This window comes from Thunnus albacares, chromosome 5 (assembly GCF_914725855.1).
Source record: "Thunnus albacares chromosome 5, fThuAlb1.1, whole genome shotgun sequence".
Classification (NCBI taxonomy): domain Eukaryota; kingdom Metazoa; phylum Chordata; class Actinopteri; order Scombriformes; family Scombridae; genus Thunnus; species Thunnus albacares.
This window is the reverse complement of record NC_058110.1, coordinates 26,064,716-26,089,368: the sequence shown is the minus strand read 5'-3', so window position 1 is coordinate 26,089,368 and position 24,653 is coordinate 26,064,716. Positions and strand designations below refer to the sequence as shown.

Genomic DNA, 24,653 nt, shown 5'->3' with positions numbered 1-24,653 from the left:
TAAGGATCTAACTTGAAAGCTTTAAGATCCTTTGGCAGATTACAGGCTGGTCACCAGCAGATGTCAGTAGAGCTGCTGTGATCAAGCTGAGATCATACGCTCCCCTGACAACTTACTGTGGCAGGTCATAAAAACATAACAGGATTCATTTGATCTATTATAAAGTCAGATTTATTCAGCCATTAATTTACAGTGACTGAGCTGAAAAAAAAAGATTGGACACCAAATGTGACAGGAAGGTTTCATTTAATGTCAGTATAATTACTGCACAAATAATTGTGTCTGTCTGGAGATCCCATTAGACAGTGTAGCTTGAGTCACCATTCACCTCATGACAGTGTGTAATGCAAACAGTACAAATGAGATGATGCTAGTATTACTAACACAGAGATGATAGGGCCATGAGCATAATAAGAACGCTGTCATGAATCTCCTTCCGTGACAAAGCCAGCAGGGAGGCTGCAGGACAGAGGGGCATCCGTTCTGCTGATCTGACTCAGAGAGGGTGACAGAGCAAGAGTGAAAGCCTAACGCAACAGCTTACATCCACCATGTAGTGCCATCCCCATTTGTCCAAACAATCTTGTCTCTCCTCCGCCCTGATCCCTCATGCCAGAATTGCCACAGCCCTCTTCATCTAGACGGGCATCACTCCCTGAGGCTCTGGAATGTTGACGTACAGTTACCACCGTGTCTGCCTGTCTTCTCCTCTAACTGAGGGTTATGTTCCAAAGCAGAAATGACAGGAGCAGTGCCACTAGGTTTAATCCCAGTGGCAGCAACAGCAGAGGCACCAAACAGCAACCCAGTCACATCATCATCCTGATGACTGCATCCTGTCATGAGCAGCATCACACAGCCCTAATGACTCACAGTTGATCTGTAGGGCATACGCATATCCCATCTGGTTGCCTTTGCACCATTGGGCACTATATGGGACAGCGGAGTACAATAGTTTACATGATGGCCAGCCCTGTCTGTCTTGCCTTGGTCTGTTCTTCTCTGACCCTGTCTCTCTAGCCTGGAGACAGGCCTTCTGTCTGTCTGAGTATTTGTTAAAGCCGCTCATGCGCTATCTGTCAGCAGGCTAGGGGCATAGCTGGGGAGAGTGCTGCGTGTTTATAGCATTAGACCAAAAGAGTGAATCAAGCTGGCTGCCTTGTCTATGGAACTGTAGCGTGACTGAGTACTGATGCCACTCTCTTGCCCCCCTCTTCACCCTCTTGCTTCTTCTCTTTCTCATCAAACACCACAGGGCATTAAGGAGGACGAGGTCAGACAAGGCTATGTATCATGGGGTTTATATTTGAACTGCCGTGTGTGAGCATCTGTGCGTGTGAAAATTTAGTGACAGAGAGCACAAGTATGTGAGTGTGTTTTTGTTGTAGGGAGACAGAATAAGCTCAGCTGATCCATGAAATTCACATTTTCCCTTTGTTGTTTTTTTGTATCATTAGAGGTGTCAAATGGTTTGTGCGCTAAAATATCACGAAGAGAATAACAAAAGAGAAGAGCAAGACGGAAGAGGGCAATTATATTGCAAAAGTTGACACTGTTCTGGAAAAATAACTGCGACATTAAACTAAGGATTCCTGAGCTGAAAAAAGCAGCTTGTGAAATAGTAACCATCATCATTAGATAAGAACAATATTTAACACACTGCCACACATACTTTAGGTGACCTAGTGTCAAACATACTGTACAGTACACATCATTACACTGTCTTGCATTCTGTATTCAATACTCAAACTACAAAATTTGATGGTTTTGCACAGTCCTGATAAGGGGAGAAAGGATATATGCTCTGCTATTTATGCAACCTGTGAGGAATCGGGTATGTTCTACTATTTATTCAAAAAAAAAAAAATCCATAGCAGTACACACATATTATAAAATTCCTGTGAATTGCAAAAAAGCATACCTACTGATAGATGCAAGTTGCGTTTTCTAAGATACAGGCCAGTCTAGTAAATATATACTGTATGTTAAGCTAAAGTATAATTTAAGCTTAAATAATGCATGGATAATACAGCATGACTTCATCACCAGTCCTTGCTTCCAGCATTGAAATAGGAGCTGTTATCGCATAAGACCACTAGATGGCAATGTTGCTCCATCATTGAGCTTGTGTTGACATGTCGGCTTTTCCACAGAAAAGAGAGAGGGACACAGAGGAGAAGAAAGACAGAAAGCAGGAGAGGGTTTTTTTGCTTTTTATGTAGCCCCCTCATGTAGCCTGGCAGCTAGAGGGCATCTCACACTCACCCTCTTTGTCCCAACAACTCCCAAAGTTAATGACTTTACGCATTACTGCAAATGGTGCTTGGTTTTTACATTAAGTCACAGACGTAATGAATACAGTAGGCCGTTGTTGCTCAGTGGCTGTCCTGAGGTAAGGTTTTATGTTAAAATATGTCCTAAAACTGATAGCAAGCGGAGCAGTGAGGGGGATAACAATAATGCCAAAACCTCCAGATGATGGTCTGGACTGCCTTGTCAGTATGCAGCCAGCATGAATGTGTGCTTGTAAAGCTGCTGACAGGCTCCTCTTTACCTGGCCACATCACTAATAATTGGCCATCGGAATATCAGTCATCGGCCTGCCGGCCCCTGTCAGATACACCCGAATCACAGTCTGGTTGTTAAAGGTATCTTAACAGCTCTCTGAAAGATTTTCAATGCCCCACAAAGTCCCTATTTATTATCATCATCAGACAAACCCTGACTTTTTCCAAAACATTGCCTCAATCTTTAGGCAGGTCTAGCGACTCATAAAAAAACACATAGTGCATCTCACGGAACATAAGTAAAGCTGGTAACAACAAGGATCAATCCAATGAGGGGGGGAAATACAGAGAGAGCCAAAGAAGGGGTGGAGGGGGGATTTCTGGTGAGTCAGACATTCTTGCTCCCACGCACTAACATGAATCAATAACCAGCTTGCTGCCCTCCTCTGCCTTGACTTCCTTCTTGGGCCAGAAAGCAGGCGCTCTCTCAGCCTGGTCAGAGTGGTGCCAGAGGTCTAAGGGAAGGGCTGAACTTTGACCCACAACTAGCAGACGGCTCCAGGAAGAGCACACACTCATATAACAGTGTAGGAACACTCAGTGACCGAAGATGCTCTCTGACTGAGGTGCTGAGAGCACTTAGTGTACCAGCTCTCAGCTAATAGGACTGGACATTAAATCCTCAGACAAAAACAACAGCCACTGTGTTTAGTCTTTCCATGCATGTATACATGTTAAATTATCAGCCGTTTACATAAAAAGCTATGAATAAAAGTTGAGGGTGGGTCACAATAATTGATAAATGCATAGTTCTGAATGGAATACTCACACATGGGCTTAAGCTGGCCAATCAGCTCCTCCTTGGTCCACTTGGCCCACTCCTTCTTGTCTGTATTGATGGAGCACAGTATCGGACCACATGGTTTCCCACAATCCTCAATGGCTGGAACATTCAAATAGTGGACGAGCACAATATCAGGGTTCTGCAAGGGAAGACAGAGAGGGAGGGTTGGAGGAGGTTATATGACATGGATAGTTTCAGCTAGACAAGGAGCATGTTTTCTTGAGGATACCAGAGTAAAGAGTGGTGGTGACACATAAATACTGTGGCTCAGCTGTGAGTGCTTTTACATATCTGGAACATGCCAGCTGGTTGGTGAGAAGTAAAATGTTACTGAGCTAGAAACCCTGCATGGCAACCCTCACACAGAGAACAGAGCCCAAGAACAGAGGAGGAAATACACAACTCAAAGCACAACCAGGGAGCAGAACAAATCTGGGATCAGAAATCGTCAATAATCTCACTCATTATGTGACTCCCTGTATCTCTACATCTCCAAATGTGTGTGCGCTTGGAAGTGTATACCAGCGTTTGTGCTCATGCATGTGTGTATTTGTATGTGCATATGTGTGATAATTACAATGTGTGCTCATGTAACACACTTATGGCATTTTGTCAAGTCCTCCCACATGGTGAGTTGATGCCCTCAATTAACTCTGCCTGTATTTACCGAGTCAAAACTCAACAATTTGCCGCCTGCAAATTGTTACTGGGTTACCTCGGCAAATTCCCTAAATTGACAGCTTATGAATAATAGGTAGCGTTTAAAGGAATGTTGTGCTGGTGTGAATAACATCAGTTTGCTTCTGTAATCATGAAAGGCTTTGATTACCAAGCATAGCAAAGACTCAAGACACAAGGAATGTTCCTGTTTCAGTCCTTATCGCTTCCAATTTATTATAGACATCCGATTCCCATTGAGCCCACACAAACGTAACCCACAAATAAAGTGCAATATCCCCACACTGATGTGTATGATACAAATGAAAGCTGCACTGATGACTGACCTTTAGGCAGCCAAATATAAGCAATTATAAAGTATATGGGGGAAAACGATTCAATCAAGTGTATGAATAAACACAAGTAAAAACATGCACACAAAGCCATATTTGCACACATGCATGTACTCGCAGCTAAACAAGACACAAGAATCGACAAACACCAAAGACCTTGATAGAGAAAAATGCAGTGACAACATGTGTGTGTGACTGCAGTTTGAAGCTTCATCAGTACTAAGTGGCAAATAAATCAAGGCGCTGTTACTGTAGGTCTGTGCTCCCTCTCAGTGTGTACCATTAATCTGGGTACTGCACCCCCCCTCCCTCTCTCTCTCTCTCCTTCTCCCCTTTCATCAGACAGGGGTGTGGTTGGAGGCTCACAGATCCACAGAAACAATTACTTCTCTGAAAAAATAACCCAAACATACAAACAACTACCGCCATGTTTGGTGTGTCTGGGAAGTTACAGCTCAGGACTGGAGCAGGAACACAGTGTATGTAAAGCAGCTGACCTCCCTCCATTGCCTCTACAAAGAGATGGAGCTGGACATTGCAGTGTGTTATCTCGCTGCTCTCCATGTCCCCTGTCATTGGTATGGACACGAGGCAACAACTGCTGTCCTGTTTGGATGGAGATGGCACAGGGTGGTGTGTGATGCCCCCAGATGGCATCACCAGCTGTGTCAATAGCTAAGAGATGCCCTCAATCTTTACTTACTATGAGAGTGCCCAATGTAGACGGCTTCACTCAATTATGCACGTACATAAACGTATGTGGATGTATGGGTGCAGGCAGAGTGAATACGCATAGACGCACACAGCTCACGCATAAGTATGTGCAAACACACAGGCACAGACACACAAACAAACACACTGAGCAAGGACAAACCCATTAGCATATTGTTACAGACACGTATACACTCACAAGACACACATGGGTGAGCTGAAAACAATCATACACGTGGTTACGCACAATCTCCTCCTTCCAACACCCACACTCCCAGCTGTTTCCTACCTTTTCACACATAAATACACAAATATGCATACACACATAAGTGCTAAACAAAAAGAAAGAGACCATGTGGCAGTCTCACAGCTCATCCAAACACAAGAAATCTGTGTCGCTGTGCTTTACTATTAGGAATCTGCTATCTGCTGTAAACCAAGCAGGGAGCCAGAGGCGTATGATGTCTGGAACTTTTGCTGAACTGTTTCCCCAATCTTGTTTCCCTTTTTTCGCTCCTCTTACTTTACAACACATTTAACAGCTCTCTCCCAACTCAGGCACACCTCCACTCTGAGAGGAAAACAACACAATGAAAATGTAAAGCGTCACATAAATCTATCAGGATGGTAATTTAATTTAATTTCCTCCTAGCTGCTTTCTTTTTCCACAGTGTAATATCAGGAGTTGGTTCTTCAGGAGAAGGAGGAAAAAGGCTGAGGGGGAACTTTTTTCCTGGATACTCTTTTTCAGAGAAAATGAGATCTCATTAACTTATTGATTAATTGTGTAATGTAGTCTTTTGGTTGTTCTTTCACTCGTTTCCCATGCGGGTCTCAGGGCAGCTTTCCAGCTTCACTTCCACAGTGGAAGGGAAGACTGGGATATGGTTGCAGAAGCCTGCGGTGTGCATGTGGGTGAGGATGTGAAGCTGTATCTATCGCTACAGTATGTATATATGCTTGTATGATACATGTGTGTATGTGAGCCTGAGACTATAAATACATACATGTCAGCATGTTGGCTAGATCTGTAAGAATGCATGCCAACCATTCACATGTTGAGGCCTCTTTAAGCATGAATGTAGCATGTATGCATAAAATGTGGCATGTCTCCAGCCAGCGTTTTGATGTTGCTGTGTTGTGTTAATGTTTACTGCGCCTCCCTAGAACAGATGGATAGATGTTGAGCTAATTACTAGCGGAGTCTTGGGGAGTCAGCCATGGGGGCGGAAGGCCTGCTGAGTGGGTGGTGGAGCGCCTTCCTGCCCCTCCTTCCTCCACTCTCTCGCTCACAAATACACACAAATACACCAGCATACAAAGACATGCATGCACATATGAAAGAACACACAGTAATGCAAACACACACACACGTTCAAAGTCTAAGTGCATGAGACACACATGAAAAAGTTGGTGTGCCAACACTCACACACACACATACACACATGCATATGCGATATGCAAGACATCGCCATCGCAACCGGAGGATAAAGGTGCTGTTGTAGCCAGGCAACAGGTTTCTCTCGCACCCACGCACTTCGAGCAGCCAGTGCTCCTACGATCTCTCAGTGACTGCCTACCTCGTCCTGAAGTCATACACCCTGTTCTACTCCAAAAGACAAGGAGGGAGAGAAAGAGAGAGAGATTCGCTAATGGAGCTGAAGACACAGACTGAGTTAGGTGTCGAATGGAGACGGATACAATGACCTTCTACTTTATACTGAATGTGAGGCAGGAAATGTGTATGTTGAGCTGTAGCTGAGATATAACTAACTGAGACTCGAGTACAAAGCACATTTATTGGTGGAAGCTGGTATGAGTATTCAAGTAATGTGTCCACTGTCTCGTTAAGTCTCTGTGACCCTGCCACAAATCTTCCACTCTCTTGGAACACCTCCATGTAGCCGCTACTCCAACAGCCCACTATAGCTCATTAAGAGGCAGAGGGAGCAAGGGAAAGAAACAGAGTTCGAGATAGAGATATGGGGAAAGACAGAGACACAGAAAGAGGAATGAGAGTAACAGCTATATCGCCAGGCAGGCAGCTCTGCTCCATGGTTGTACTCTACCATAGTAGGCCTCGCTTTCACAACCCGTGCACAGGAGCGATAAGAACACCATTAACATGAAAGGATCTTAATTGAGAGGGGATGCTTCATGGAACGTGGATGAGCCAGGGAGTGCAGGGGGAAACCTTGTTCCTCTCTGATAAAATAACCTACACCGAGGAATGGGGGCTTCAAAGCCTGTCATACTGAAGGAAAGAGCAGAGCAGAGAGGGGCTCAGGTATGGGAAAAGCCCCTCTTTTCCACTTTTACTCTGAGGAGGAATGGGGAAAATAAGCAAAGGCATAAAGGAATGAGACAGTTCTTCATGGGAGAATTGAACTAGCAGGCTACAGGGATATCCATTTCAATGCAAAATATCATGAAGGAGCAGGAGCAGTCAATTGTTTTGTCAAAAACATTCAGCATCAAGGCACTAATACAGAGGGGAGGTGCATGTGTTGTTGTATTTGTGTTTGTGGATGTATTTGTGCCTTTATGTATCTGCGTCTGCCTACATTAAATTATAAATAGCGTTTGAATGAGTGTCTAGAGGCAGATTTCTGTATGTTGGTTGGCGTACATACATCAGTATGCATGCAGAATGAGTGCAATGAGCTGTGAGTGTGAGTCTGAGCGCATCTGCTATTTTGACTGCATATTCATACTGTCTGTGCGTGCAATGCGTATTAGAATTTGTGGTGTGCATCTTTGCATATGTCTGTGCAGTTTCACGTGCATACGAAACACCCGTGTATGTGTTTCATGTCGCGTGCTGTGGTCCGCTGAATGGGTACGAAGGGTGATTAAGGCCCTGCTCTCTCGACTGTGCGGGGGCAGTTGCCCTGGCAGTGGCATGGTGATGGATGGCATGGGGTGCCAGTCATTAGGCAGCCTCCTGGCCTCTGGCACTGAGGTTGCACTCTTATACACTGCCCTCCCCTGCCAGTCCCCAAACACCACTGCTCATTTCAAGGTCAACTGCCTCAGTGGTGCTGTAAGTTCACCTCCACAAGGCACAAGACTTCTTCCTTTTGTTTGGAACCTTTATCGCTCACTGCCAATGGGTATGTTTTGGAATGTGGGGGTGGCTGGCTGGTGCCGTGCCTCGTGCAGACACACAGAGGCACAGACACACATTCAGTACATGAACACATACACATACAAACACACACACACACACAGAGGTAAACAAAACCCCACGTCAAACCCTCCCAAAAAGGCAGCAAACAGCCTGAAGCTCCTGTCTAGGTAGCAAAGCAATCGACTATCTGAACCTGCTTTCCCCCTTCTCTCTCTGGGTCCTCTATGACAAAGTCTTTGTTTAAATGTTCCCAGTTTAGAATACAGACACCCTAATTGGGGTGTCTGGAGTCAACGCTCAACTTAACTGCTACAGTTCACCCTCTACTGCACCCCGCTCTCCACCGACTACAACTCTGCCTGAGTGCCAAGCTAAAACGATGCCCGGGGTGCGTACCAATCCGAGGGTAAGAGCCAGTTTACAGAGGGCTTCTTAATGTGAATTGCCTCGATTGCCTCTGTCCAAGGACTGTAAGAGGGATGGCAGAGCAGAAGGCGCAGCAGGAGATCCTGATTTAGAGAAGATTCATACTCCACCTCTTTACCTCCACTACCTTGTGTACTGGCTGGGAGATATAAAAGGCAGAACTTGGAACTTTTGAGGAACAGGAAGAGGCCAGCATGTTTGAGCGTGTTTCAGAGGAAGCCAGGGGCTGAGGCCTGTGATGTTTAATTCAGTAGCACATAATCACTCCGATGGAGTTGAGAGCGGGGCTTTAAATAACTCAGCTTAGAGGGACAGAACTGCTTCACTCTGGGTGGGGGAATGCAAGTCTATGTGTGTGTGTGTGTGTGTGTGTGTGTGTGTGTGTGTGTGTGTGTGTGTGTGTGCGTGCACGTGCGTGTTTGTGCGCTTGTGTGTGTAATTGTGCAGATATGTGAGTGCATTTCGTATTTCTACATGTCTATGAGTGAGTATGCAAGAGAGTGCTCCTCTATTTTTGTGGGTGGCTCCTCCCTGCTTTGAAATATTTTATTTGTGCAGTGCACCACAGTAAAAGGTGGAGTGTGTTTGTTGCTGTGCCAAGCGTCTGCATGCATTACAATAAAAGTGCAAAAGGCCAGTATTCAGAGCCTGAATATGGAGGAGCATTCTGGATGCCAAGCAGGCAGGCAGTAAGTCAGGCGGTAAGCCGGGCAGTGAGGCATTGAAGCCCCTTTAGCTGCCACAACTCAACTCACAGTTTACAGCCTACTTATTCTTCCTAAGGCCCTTGCAGAGCACACTACCCTCTCCATTAGTTGTGGTGGTCCCAAGTGAGAGACTACGCTGCCCAGGGGCAAGCTGAGAAAGGCCCATCAGGAGCCCATCCGGCTGCCATAATGGCCTTGGCTGAGCCCATGGCACTGATCCTAATATTCAGTGGCCATCCAGGTGACACCAAGTCACACTGGAATAAAAGGAAGGAAAGGAAGTTACTGAGCCCTTGCAGACACAGGGAGGATTTAACCGAGTGCTCTCTCTTCATGGTTCTTTTCTTTTGTTTCCGCCTCACAATAACCTCTCAACCCTTGGCTTTCTCTGAGTCTTTTACACTTGCTTGCTCTCTCATTTTCATCCCTTCCTCCTAGGGCATAGGGCAATTCATTTGGAGGAGGAAAACACAGCTAATGCCATCTCTCTCTACTCCCTCTCTTCTGCTCTCGCTCCCTTTCATATCAGTGCTGAGTCTGATTTGTTTGTGTGCGTCGTCTTTCTCCCCGTGCCAGTCGACAAGGCGTGCTATTTATGTGCCTCTGCCCGTGTCTGTGAGCGAATCAGGACTTCACAGGAGCAGCCAGGGGAGAGAGATGTGCTGGTGCATTTCTAAACAGGGAGTCACAGGGAGGACTGATGTGTGTCCAGCAGCAAGACAGTCCAACCTGGCTGCTATCTGCCTCTGCAATGGCCCACTGAACAACAATAGATAACACTGGTTGTCAGCATCAACAACAGCAACAACAACTGACCCAGTCAAGCACAAACTAGTCGAGCATAAATGCACATATATGTAGATATGTACTCACACCACATACGCATCAAGAGGCTTACACACAATGACAACAGCAGTGGCCACAGGACTGCTGAGCCTGTGTGCTCTGTCAAACATGGTGAGGGGCTCATTATTATTACTGGGCTGGATACTGGAGCAGCCCCAGAGCTCAGCTTGGCAAGACCTCTCTCTGGAGACACACACACACACACACTGGCCAGTACAGACACACACACATGCACACACGCACACACACACACACACACACACACATGCACACACACACACACACACCATACAAATGGGTAATCAAACGTCTGCCCCTGGGAAAAAAAATGCTCAAATGGTTTCCTAGCAACCAATGGTGTGTATTGGGTCCACATGAAAAATGAAAAATAAAGACTGTGCGAGTGTGTGGTTGTGTGTGAGACAGAATGAAAGAATGAGGTTGAGATAAACAGTGCATATTAGAGAGAGATAGAGGGGTTTATGGGGTGAAGTATGGAGTGGTCAGAGATAAGGAGTCGTGAATGGGATATGAAAAGGTAATGAAGAGAGAAAGAGAAAAGGTGCCATCAGAAGTCTGACAATCGGATCGACAAACACAAGCATTTCCCCAGCCTCTCTACAGGGTTAGTGTTGACTGTGAGTTGATCCATGGAGCAGGTCCAGAGACAGTTAAGGTCATGGGAATGGGTTGTCATATCACAGCTCAGAGAGAGATCATCATGGGAATAAATCAGTATCTTACACACTGTTACAAATATGTAGCAGCGCTGCAGGGGAGGGGATTATGCAAGAACCAAAGCACAGGCTTTAGAAAATGGCCTAAAATGCAGTGCTGTGTATCACACCAGGTTCAAATGCAAAACACAGGGGGTTGTGCAATACCAAAGTCAGACAATCAGGTGAGAGTAGGGGTTTGTAAAATTGCTGCAGAGCACAAAAAGGCGTAGCTGAATCTCTGGGGGTCTGAGTTTTTTTTTTGATCATTACTGAACATTGTAACTAAAACACAGCAAGTCCCCTTTAAAAATGATTCAACACAAAGACGGAGTTACGTTTTATTTGTTTATCTGTGTGCTTGTGTGTGAAATACGAGGAGCAAAGCAGTGTGTAATAGCGTGTGTGTGTGTGCTTCCTTAAGATACTAGTGTGTGTGATTGTGTGTGTGTGTGTGCTTGTTTGGTACATCTGTCTGTAAAATTGTGTGTGTGAGTTAGTGAGAAGCATACTATCTCCATCCAGCAGCTGCCACAAAGAGGCTTCCCAAAACAAGCGCAGGGCTGTGACAGAGACAGAGCGACCGCAGCCTTCTGGTGGTGTAATAGGAAATTAATTGAGACCATCAATATGGTATTAATCATTAAAGCACAGGTGCTGAGGTGGCACTTTGCTGACTGCTCTACTGTTGGCAGCACTCACATACACACACGGTAAAAGTTTGACCTGCTGTTTTGCAAAAATGTAGGTGGAGACAAAAAGAGAAGTAGAGACAAAGGTAAATGACAAACAGTAAAGTCTGTATCCTCCATTTAAACACACAGAGACAGTGGGGCAGTTTTTTTATACACAGCTATCCAAGGTCATTCTTCCTTTGCTAAAAAACGGTTACTCTCTTTTTCAGCTCCCTTCGATAGTGACTAAATAGTGAGACAGAAATTGAATTGGAGTGGGTATTCTGAAAGACATTCAGATCAGAAAATGTCAGGTAAATTTGGGGAAATATTCATCAACTCCCTTGGAAGCCATGTTTCTTATAACACCTAATCCGTCGTGAGGCAGAGCACAGTGAGGACTGGAGTGCTGGTGTTAATCAGCCAGAGGAGAGCCAAATTGCAGCAACTACATTAAGCCGTTAAGCACACCACGTCTCCAAATTGTTGAAGGTGTCTCACTGAGATGAATGCTTCTTCTTATGAATAATACATCACACACAGACAAAACCAGACACACACTTTATATACGTGTGCAAGATAGTACACAGACACATGCACCACTGTGTGTGTCTCTTGCTGAGACAATGCGACAGCTGTGCAGTATGGGGGTTTGTGGTGTGCGGCTGTTCGTCAGAGTGATGGGCCCAACGCTGTCTTCAGACTGAATGAAGTCCAGCATCAACTAGCTTCCACAGGCACTTTACACCAAGCCTTCACCACCTCATGTCTGTCAGTGTCAAGGTTGAGCCTATGAAATGTTTATGATTCAGGAGCTGTAGATAAGATGGAGATTGATCTGGATCGAAAGGCAAATAAGATTGCCAAAGCCCAGAGTCAGCTGAAAAGCAGGCACAAGGAGCAGAGGGGGGAAGAAAAAGAGAGTAAGAGGAGAAAATGCATTAACACAGATCTGGCCCTGAGAGAGTGCAGAGTAATGAGTACTTCCTTTTACACACACTGAATACTGGGGAGAGAATATGGACACATCATCATGACCAGCTGATTGATGCTGTGTGTGTGTGTCTGTGTTTGATCCGTTGCCTGATTGCTGCCATACTTGAGACTTCACTACTGACACTATCCCTGTTCTCTGATGTGTTTGAAAGGCTGAGCACACCAAATGATGCTATTGAAAAACAGCAGGTACATTCAGGCTAATTGCTAGGTTTGACTTGGCATCAGATGGATAAGTCTGTGTTAGGAGACAAGGGAAGGTACTATAATGTATATGAAATTTTAATGGGAAAGAAAGTGACTCATTGACAGGTAGCTACTAGTCACCACCACTGCGCAAACTATCCAAATTGGACTTTATGGGAGAACAGGGGCCCCTGGCTCTCTTTAACACCCTGGCGATAGCACATCAGCTTTGATTAACAATGTCTAACAGTGGAACAAAAGGGGAAATGATGTCATCAAAAAGAACGTTTTTCAAAGGCCAGAGGTGTGGGTATGCATTAATATATGTATTTGTGTGTGTGCATGTGGGACGGATGGAAGGATAAGACCCTTTGATGTATCTCCCGATGGCCCTGGCCAGCTTGCAGGAGAGGAACAGAGCAGAGGCCACCAGAGAGATGGGGGCCGAACCCTGGGGCCTCTGCTCTCCCTCCCCCTCTCAGACTGCCTTCCCCTCCCTTCTCTGATCAATAAAGGGTCCTAATCACAGAGGACAGTGTGGTAGTCCTTTCTTTCTCTCATCTCCTCTCTCTTTTTCTTCTCTTGGTTTTACAACCTCTGCCTCTATGCTATTGCCAGCTAGCATAAATTACATGCACTTGTTTGTTCCCTATGTGTGTATGTATGTGTTTGTGTGTGTATGTGTCCATATGTGTCCACAGCTTTGCATGTCAGCCACACACATTCTGCCTCATTTGTTAAAAGAAGTCAGTTTGAGTCTCTATAAATACGTGAACAGGCTTATACAAGACTGTTAAAATGTGTGCATGTGTCTGTGTACAACAAGATAAGAGAATATCCTTGAAAAAGTAACACCAACATAAACCCCAGTGAATTATGAGCAGCATGCATAAACTTGAATAATGACACATCCCCTAATTTCGGTGGCTTTATCCCAGTTATCTAATTGCCTGTGTCTTTTCTTTCTTTAATAAACTAATGAATGTGGCTGGGTTGAGGCCTGGAATCACATAGGCAGCAATAAGTAGCACTGCTTTAAACCCCAAACTGCATCAGAACAGCTGAATAATTTGTAGGAGAAATAATTACGGGGCAGAAGAGCAGGCATCAATCGTGGAACACAGACAGTGCCCTCGCTGGAAACTACCTCACCCATAAGCCAAGGCTCCATTAGGTATTGTCTGGGGCCTACAGGCTAATTTGTTTGCATCAATAATACATTCAAAGGATTTATCTAACTTGCAAATGAGTGTTCATTTACTGGTCCAAGAGGCAGGGAGGAGAGCAGGCAGCAGGAGAGAAGGTGTGAAAGGCTGAAACAGCTGGTTGGGGCTATCTGGGACACAGTTAACCCTTTGCTGGGTATCAGGATGGTGGTTCATATCTACCAGTTAGTCAGTAGTATTCAGAAAAGGTTGGTTCTGACATGCTTGGATAACATCCAGTGTTTATGTAGGGCAGAGACAGGCCAAGGTGCTGGTGACCAACCCTTGGAAAGGCATCAAAAATGAAGCAGAGAGCCCCCTCACAGCCACAACATATTACCTGCTGCACTGAATATTCTCTGATCGTATGCCAGATGACAAAATGACAAAGAGGAGTGTGCGTGCATGTCTCTGTTACAAGACTGGGATGTGGCGTTAATGAGATATGGTGGGCTGTCCTTGGGGGACACTGGGATCCCAGCGCCCTTTGATCTCTGCACTTTGCTGTCTCCCACAGGTGATGCCAGGACACGTGAAGCCAAAGGAAGTGGAAAGAAAAGGGAAAAAAAGACGAGGGTTATCAAGAGCGAGCTAGAGAGAAAGAGAGAAAGAGAGGGGGGAGATGAGAGAGAGAGGAAGATGGGAGAGGAGGAAGGAAGCTGGCCATGAACATATGCTACCTCTCCGTGCCAAGCCCCACTGGCTCAGGCAACCCACGCATACGCTGCACTGCTGCTGCTGTTGCCACTCCAGCCCTCTCCAACACCAACACCATGGCACTACTTAGTCAAACAAAGCTGGAGAGATGAATCTGGAAAGAGACGGGGTCTCCCCAGTCTCAGCACTGCCAGGGTAGGGCTGCTTGGCTTGGATAACATAGCCTGATTACACACATAAACACACACACACACACACACACACACACATAAACACACATAAACACACATATACAGAGTAGTGGTTTTCAGCTGTTTGGCAAGCCACCCGCCAAAATCGTGACACTTCTGATGTGGGCCATCATACACACAAATTCATGTGTACAAATTGTTATAATCTCTTCATGGGTTGGTCATTTTCACTTGGATTTGCTTTGATTAATTATTGGTAGAAGCTGCAAAATATTCAGTGCATGCAAAATATTTGTTAATGCCAGACTTGAAAGCTCAGCAATATAGTGGAATATAAAAAAGACTAAAAAAAAAATTTGCAACACCATGAATGAATTTGTAATCAGTAAATCTTTCCAGGGGTCAGCGGTAAATCTCCAGGTCAGTAATGACAGGTTGAACTCAGACATTAGACCCTTACACATTACATTAAGATATATGGGGATGTGCGGCTATCAACTCACCTACAGGACACACATTTAATTCTTCAGTCAGCTATAGACTTAATCATTACTAATCATACATTTGACAGGCATGAAAAAACAAATCCCTGCTAGAAGGAATGTTGAGCAGGAAAAGTGACGAGGGGACTGAATAGTCTGAACGGGGACTATTGTTGACGCTGTTTGCAATACATTTTCTTGGTGCAAACTTTAGCAGAAAGTTTAATGGTTTTGTGAAGCTGGTGTGTGTACGTGTGTGTGTCAGACAAGGACATGATGTTTGATGTACTTCACACCCAAAGGTATCATTAACACTCACAGTCTAGAAGGTTCAATTCAGTTTTCATTGCTTAAACATTTTATAAGCACCAGACTTAAAATTCACAGAAAGGTCACACACTAACATTTTAATACAATACTTAATAAGATTTTTAAGTTATATCATTTATATATGAAATGTTTTGTGTAATGAGACTCTTACATTACTTGAACCACTGCAGTGCGGCTAGGGGGTTCCACAAACTTTTTTCAAATAAAGACTGACCGTGTATTTGATTTTACTATGTTGTTAAAGAAAAAGAGGGTAGGAGGGAGGGAGGGCAGGGAGTGGAGGGAGAGTGGGATCTGGGCAGCTTTGGAACAGTGTTGAACATGGCTTCCCACTGGAATTCAAACCAAGAAAATTTCTAAAAAAAAAAATGCAGGCAAACATCAACAGCACAGATTCAGATTGCTTGCTAACACACACATGTGCACACACACCCTTGCACGCAATCCCACATGTGTAATAGACCTATACAATCATGCAGACACACAAACACCCTCAGACGCCAAGATATATAATAACAAATGCTTGTATAACATTGAAATCAAATTCAGAGTTCATCTTGCAATCTGAGCCTTGTAAACTCAATTCTCCTCTGCCGTCTAGCCACCTCACGTTCCACGCCTTTTCCATGTGAACGAATGGGGTCAGTATCGTCACATAAACATCATCCTCTACTCTCTCCCCCCCCTCTCCCCTCTCTCAGTGAATGGATGCTGAGCACTGGTGCATATCTACGCAGGAATGGCAAGGGCACCGAGGAGAGAAAATCAATACTATATCTCACCACTAAGCACAATCCCAACCAAAAGCAGCTGGAGTTTGCAGGTTGCTCCATAAACTGGACGGCTTCATCTGGCTGGCCGCTGTGTCGGTGGATTGCTACAGTAATGCACTACAGCACAATGGCCAAGGCCAGAGCCTGCCAGACACAGAGGTACATACACACACACACACACACACACACACACACACACACACACACACACACAAACACACATACACAGAGACAAACAGCATGCTCCCAGGGGCTGGGGAATAGCAACAGCAATGAGAAAAACTCTCATGAGGCAAGAACAGGGTTGACAAACACACTCTCCCCTTCACAAGCAAGGAAAAGCACCCCTGGACCATTTAGCCCACCCTTACAGTGGGCTAACACACACACTTGCATATGCACACACACACACACACACACACACACACACACACACACACACACACACAGAATACCTGGACCACACGCACACACTATCATAAATTTAAATATGTATACACACACACACACACGGAATACCTGGACCACACACACACACACACACACACACTATCATGAATATAAATATGTATGTATATATATATATATACATACACACACACACACACACACACACACATACATACTCACACACACATACACAGTGAAGGGCCCTTAAAATACCTGGTCTAAAAATAGCAGGCGGGAAGCGGGAAACGGGACTGAGGCTATTATTATTGCGCACACGTCCTGCCTGGTCCCACCAAGGAAAGGGAAGAGACTAATGATTTTCCTGGTGCAAGCAATTAAAAAACTATTTGTCACCTGCCAGGCTGCATATGACATTAGGGGCCTTGGCAGAGGACCACAGAGTAACTCCATGAATACACACTGTACACACACAAAGTGGGTTGCACCATAGTAAGTGGTCCAGAAGCAGAAATGGTGCATGAGAAACAGGTGAAGGGTCACAGGAAGAAAAGGAAACTGAGGAAAGAGAGGAGAGAACGGTACTTTGGATAGAGGAACAGAGTTTGGTAAACGGCTGATTTATCTGGACAGGTTAATACCAGGCCAGACAGCGCCTCAGACAGCACACTGCCATCAGGAAGTCATGCAATATTTAGAATCCAGCCAATGAAAGTCATTCTCCTGCTGCTGAGCTTCAAGATTCAAGATGTTGTCACTCCAGTTACTACTTTGGGAGGCTCCATTACAGAAAAACATTATATATATATATATATATGTATATATATATATATTTACATATTTACATATATATATATATATATATATATATATATATATCTGGCTAAAATAGAAATGTATATTCCTCCCTCTACTCTACCCTCCTTTACCCCCTAAGAGCACAAGAAGAGAGAGACCAACTCACTGCCATTTATATCCCTGACTCTGTCTGTCCTCACTCTCTCTTGGGCTGCCTCCCCAGGAGAACAGGCTGCAGGTTTACACACACATTTGAAACTGAATTGCTGCAATCCCTGCTGGATTTGTTTAAATAGTTTAAGGAATTTTAGCACACCAAGAAAAAAAAAAAAAGCTAAATCTCATTTCATTGAAATATTAATTATTATAAAATAGAGATATTAATTCATATCATTTAACAACTCCCTATTCCTGCTTTGCTACAGTTTAGGAATTAAACATTTTAAACTCTACAGGGAGATGAGGAACAGCCTGTCAAATTTGTGTTTTCTGATGGGGCCACTGGGGAAGTCATATTCCTTTTGTGTTTTGTGGATGCGCGCTCCCCTGTTGGGGTACGAGAAGAGGGGAGTCTATTGTTTGCTGTCTGTATAAGGATTAGAATGGGCCACAGATAGGGCACTCAGGCTGACTACAGCCTCCCACTATTTATAAGGAAACATCCTCTGATGCATCCACAGGGGGCCAATATTGGGCTCTGGGGCAATGGGAGACAACCAAATAAATTGGGAGGGGGCAGTAAATACTGTTAAGACAAGTGTTATGCCTCCCTTGCACTATGCAGCCCTATCCAGATCCAGCTTCAAGCACACACTCGGCTGCAGTAATTTACGAGGCAGCTTGTTAACGCCGGGTGATTTGCACTGCTCGTTTGCTCCTGCTCATCTCTACCAAATGATATCATCTTCTACCTCTAATCTTCTATCTCTAATCCCCCATTCTCAAAGCACCTCCACCCCTCCCACCTCTTGTTTCCTTCCCTCCTGCCATTCCTCCTCTCCTACCCTTTTCTCTCTCCTCCTCCTCCCTCCTCCTCTCAATCTCTGTGTCTTCTCAGGTTTGCGTGGGTGAGTTTTGAGATGGGTGAGCAGACAGAGATAGGAGCAGAGTCATCCCACTGAAGGGTGTATGTGTGCGTGTGTGCTCAATATGACATCTATCCAGATCAAAAAAGACTAAAAGAAGTCTGGTTTGACTCTGAAGGCTTTATGTGCCCTTGTAGTTACTTTTCCACTACCCCCTACTGAGAAAGAATGAGAGCAAGCCAAAAAAAAAGAGATATTCTCTCAAAACTTGCAGAGGGGAGAAAGCTCAGCAATCCTGGGGAGACATGGTGGCAAAGAGAAATAAAGGCAGATAGAATGGTGTGATGGGGGGGTCAGACCAGAACAGAATGCAATACAGAAAAGAAAAGAAAAAGGGAAGATACACAGATGAAAACAATGTTCATAACAGAGGTTGTTATTGACAATGTTTTTATCCATAATAAAATAGCTTTGAGGCTCCCAGAACTTCACTATTCACTTCAACTAGTAAATTGATTCAACCACATTGGCCCAGTGCTTTATCTTTATCTTATATCTTTTCCACAAACAGTCCTTAGTATCAACATCCCTAACCCACAGAGAAATCAGCCTGCCTGAGACCAGATGCAGCTAACACCCTCAGATAGACAGATTTTCACAATGAAAATTGCCAATTATAGAAATTGCAATCAGAGCTGTTGGTTTGTATGTTGATGAGTGCTAGCTGGTTAAAGCGAGAGATTGATCGATATCTGACTGAAAGCAGAGTGAATGACTCAGGCCCCATATTACAACAACTTTCATGCAGACACTTTGCTCTGCTCCTCTTTAACTTAAACACACACTTTCTCTGTCTTCCCCCTTACCACTATCCTTTCCGTCCCTGTCTCATCTTTCCCTCTATGACATGTCCAAGTGATCGTGTCGGGATGTCAGCCCTCATCCACGGCTAATTGGGGCTCAGAGGAGTAATCAGGGCAGGACAAATCGGACAGTTCTGGTCATTAGCTGTGACCAGTGTTCTCTGGGAAGCTGGGAGATGCGCGCATGCTTCTGCCATCACGCCTGAGCCTGCATAGTGACACGGGCAGAACGTGGCTTGACATGAGTGGGGACATAGATTGGCACAGCACCGAACACAGACTAAGTGTAGAGCCATTGATCTCCTCTGCTTTCTAACACACACAGGCAGGAAGTAAACACAAATAAACCTGGTTCTCGATGCTATAAACAGGTACTCTTATTGTCTAATATGGGAGAGGCAGCAAAAGACTGCTGAAAGAAAAAGCTCATCAAGTATAATGTATAGGGTAATATCAAATCAGGATCATGGTTTGTTGCAATCCTTAATCGCTTACACAGTTAGAGCGACTTTAATCTCAAAGCTCACGTTATCAGCGGGGGAAATTTGTCTCTTGCGCTTCTTAGTGAGACAGTTCTCTGTGCTCTTTTGAGCTAGCCAGTGAACAGACAGCAGGAATGGTAGAGTAACATGTAAAATATTGGAGTCAATAACAATCTTGGAAGTTACAAAATGTAAACATGTCGATGGCTGCTCCTTCTGAAAATGGGGCGCGTGACTCTGGAGCAAGATGAATGTCAATTCGCCTTACTGGCAGAGCCTTAACCTTTCAGGATAACTGAATTATTTAAGCACCACATACCTGTTGTGGGCCTCTGTTTCTCCGTCTGGGCTCAGGCTGGTTAGGAGGCTGCATGAGTCTATGGCCACGCACGCCTCTTTGGCCGCAGAGTGAAAATGGCAAGACAAATGCGGCGGGGGATTTGTGATAATTGGCCGTGCTGGTGGGCTAGGCGACGGGCCTAGAGAAAAGGTCGCAGGCACCGAGGAACAGATCAGTCTGCCAGGAGGAGTGGAAGCTCTGTGTGCCTCTGGGGTTTAGCTAAACTTCTACTCTCTTTCATCGTATGGGGAGAGAACGCTCCAGTAGGGGCCATTAATTAAGCACCAGAGTAACCTTCAATTTGTTTAGAGGTCAGAAGCCCCAGTGTCACTGTTTTGGGCAGAGACCAACTAACTATATTTTCTTTCTGAGTGGAAACAGAGGGTGGCAGAAGTGTTCAAAGGAATCGAAGAAAAGAAGTGTTAGCAATGAGAGGGTCATATTTGAATGTTTATGAGTAGAGGATGGAGAGGGTTAATGTCAGATGCATGTGTCTGTGTGATTGCACACAAGGAGGAGGAGAAGCGAAGGAGATGAGGGGAGCCACGGGGACATGGCTCACACCCCAACATGCTTGTGAAGCAGCTGTTCTCCTCATGGCAGAGAGAGTGGGGGCCTGCCAGCAGCAGCATGCTGCCGAGAGCACCATGGTCTCCCTCCATAGCACAGAAACAGGATGGCACAGCACACACACACACACACACAAACACACACACACTCACACAAAGACAAGCGTGTGCACCTGCTGACAGATATACAGACACACAATCACATTGCAGATACTGCCATCCTGTCTCCTGCCAGTCCAGTGTTGAGGTTTTGAGTTGAACAGGTGGTGAAGTCATATTGATATACTGTAGATCTGATCTCGTACTCTGTAGAGGTGCATTTCCATTTGATACAAACAACAGCCTGCATAGCTAAAGGCAATTATATTTCTACTGCCTCCGTTTGCCCTGAGGTTGTAGACAGCCAGTCAAACCCTCGCCAGGTTTTCCTGCCTCTCTACCCTCTCAGTGAAATCAACTGAACGGTGCCCAGGCTCATCCATGATTTATCTCTGTGAAATATTCATTATGTAGCCTTGCATAGTCTGGACGCATCTGATGTGAATCTGGACCTGACAGCTCTGCTTCGTCATCACACATCACCTGAGCCACTCTGAATCCGGCACCTGTCTCCCAGTGCTCAACACAGAGGCAACTAAACTGATCCGAATGAATAGAGGACTCTGGTAGATAAAGATGGATAAAGAATCCATCTGTCTGCCTTTAGCCTCCAGGCATGTACGCTCTGGGTCTGTAGCTACTGTATCCTGCTTGCACATCCGACCTATGACGGATCACCACAGCAGAGGAGCTACTCAACTTTTCCCGTTCAATTAGATAGATAGAGAGAGAGAGAGAAGTCTCTGCCTTGACTGGTGTCGAGACGTCAGGCATGATGAGTACGTGTGTTGGGTCCTGCACATGATCTGCTGACAGCATTGGCCAGGTGTACTGATCTTTGGAAATTGGTGGGCCTGTTATGAGAGGAGAGTAGCATGGGAGTTCAAAGGCTCTGGATGTTTTTTGATAAATCAACACAGCCCCCCCCCCCCCCCCCCCAAAAAAAACAAAGACGAAAAAAAAGTAAAAAATAAAAGCCTCTGATGTGGTGATCAGTTAGAATAGAGTAGGTTTCAGCACCACGGACAGCGCCAAGAAACAGCACAGAGCCTACGCTGCTCAGGGTTCTCTTTACAGTTATCAGTCTGCCTGTCCAATTAAGTAACCTTTGAATTATTCCATAAATTAAAATTACTGAAATACTGTCTAATAGTGCTGGAATGATCACAGGGACAACAGTGACAACTCATTTTCCCACATAACACTAATTCAAGTGGTTCCAAAGTCATTATAGTCTGAAGGACTAATGTAATAAGAAAAATGTAACTGCACTGAATAGTGATATTAATAATGTATTCATGTGAGACAGAGACTAGAGCACAGTGGCCTAAGCTGAGGAAGGTATGAGGGAGAAAGTGATAGCTGTGAAGAAACAAGGTCGTCAGCATTCCCTCCTGCCTTAGTAGTCATTTCATTATCTCATCCCTCTCTCCTCCTCTTTAAAGTAGGAAAAGCGGGAGAGGCTATTGACCCCTCTCTGTGTTCATGGCAGGCAGCAGGACAAATGAAGTTTCCCCTCAGACCCCCTCTGTATTAATATCATAATTATCCCCACCTCTATGCCCCTGCCGGCCAGCGCAAACTCCACTGTCTGATTTGATGGAGAGGCGCAAGCGGGGAATTACATTCGATTAGCACTAAACAAGAGAAGGGGACACGAAGCGATAGAATCAATCAGTGCCACCAGGCGAGATCCTTTGTGTCAATGAGTGTGTGTCTGTCGGTGTGTGTGTGTGTGTGTCTGTGTGTGTGTGTCATGACAACTTGAGGCTGGAAAGACTGTGTGTAGTACTAAACTCATACAGGTATGCCTTTAAAGATGAGGTTATTCACATTTATTTAAACTATAACTGAAAGCATTTAAATGGTGAATACATGATGTTATGATGTTTATGATGACTTGTGCACTACTGTATGTGAATGTGTTTTTTTGTTGGTATTATTGAAAATATACCATGGTATAACACAGAGCCCCCCACCCCCCCTTTTTTTACCAAATCCACTGAAATGGGAACTTTTTTTGAGTGACAAACCACACAGCCTGCTCTGGGCAGCTCTCTGTCTCAGCAGCAATTTGGATTCATTGTTTGCAACCCCAGATAACTGCGGTGGCACTTTCTTCAGTCTCAGCCATTTGTGGGGATGGGCCAGACATTTTAAAGTAGTCTAATGCCATAGAGAGGTAGAGGTGCTGTGGCGGGGATGAGCAGATTGAGAGTGAGAGGTGAAAAGAACAAAAGAAAATGAATGGAGTGAGAGAGAGACCCCCCTCACAGGTCTTCATTCCTGTCCCCTGTCTCATTACCCAGGCTTTGACTCAATAAAGAGTGGATAAAGAGTGGATAAAGAGGCACACACCCACAGGCTAAACCCCCCCTCCCTAGAAGACCTTTCACAAACCTCACTCTGTCTGTCTTTCTCTTTCTGGTTTTCTTGCACTGTCACACACATATCCAAAAATACACACATATACACACACTGTCCTTTCCCCCCCTTTTCACTCATCCTGCTGTGTGTTTTTTTTTTTTTTTTGCTTCAAATCTTTAAATCTGTCTCTCCAGCTCTCCCTTCAGTGCTTTTTTTAAGTCTAACTTTTTAAAAGTTGTCTCAAGCTTTTTTATGTTTTTCTGTTTTCTGTCTGCGTGTTTTGATCGCTCCCTGAGTTGAAATATGTTCTATCGAACTGGTAGATTTTGGATTAACTTAAGTAAAGTACTGCCTAGCTTCTCTTCTGGGATTTACGGATTTTGAATTATTCAATGTAAAGTGCTTCCTACCTGCTCTACTGGGATCTGTTTTCTCCAGAGGACAGTGGCTGTCTCTTCCTCCAGCCTGCTGGCTCAGGTGTGCCACAAAGTCCCGTCTGGTTCCCCTGCACTCTCGGCACAGAAATCACTCAAAGATGTGCTGTCACTGATGGATTCTAGTGACTGGAGTTTTTCTTCAACTGGAGCACCCCTCATTCTTGCTGTAACAATCTCCACTGTGTGACTTTAACTGTGTGCTGCCATTCTGCCCAAATGACACAACTGCTTGAATTATGTTGTCCTACACCTCCACACAGCTATGGAGTTCACGTAGCTTCCTAATTATATCAACAAGGGGTTTTTAACCCGCTGCCAAGAGTTTGGGATTTTAAGAAACAGACCCCGTTACATCCATACAGGCTTGTACCATGGTTTCAATGTGGAACACAGAAGCAAAACAAACTTGGGTGTCACCGTTGAAAACATTGCAAGACTACCCTATACCAGGTGAGATGCAAAATATGGAGTGGATCACAGTGTACTCTGGAGTTTGCAGAGACTTCCATCCTCAGCTCTGTCTCCTGCCACCATGGAACATTTAAATACACAATCTCTCACTAATAAATCCCCCCTCCTCCATGACCCTATATTGGGCAAGGGGCTTAATTTCATGTGCCTAACTAAAACCTGGCGTAAAACAGTGGACTACTCTTTGCTTAATGAGGCCTGCCCTCCTGGCTACAGTTACATCTTGATGTCCCTGCTCACACCAGGGGGCACACACTTGACCTGGTCATCAGTGACTCCACTTCCATCAATAACCTACAGGTCTAAGATCTAGGTGTGTCTGACCACAAGGTGGTCTCAATGGATTTGACATTATTGTCACTCCCTACTAAACCTAAGCGTCAAATGCTTTTTCAGAACTAGA

The 24,653-nt window shown here is 44.9% G+C and overlaps 1 protein-coding gene across 1 annotated transcript in view; it reads right to left on the bottom strand.

The window, feature by feature from the left end:
* The window catches only part of camta1a (calmodulin binding transcription activator 1a), a 158,614-nt gene that overhangs the window by 30,764 nt on the left and 103,197 nt on the right, over nt 1-24,653 (bottom strand). Inside the window, exon 4 of the mRNA XM_044351738.1 lies at nt 3,337-3,490. Within this exon, the coding sequence (XP_044207673.1) occupies nt 3,337-3,490 (154 nt within the window). The remainder of the gene's footprint in view (nt 1-3,336; nt 3,491-24,653) is intronic.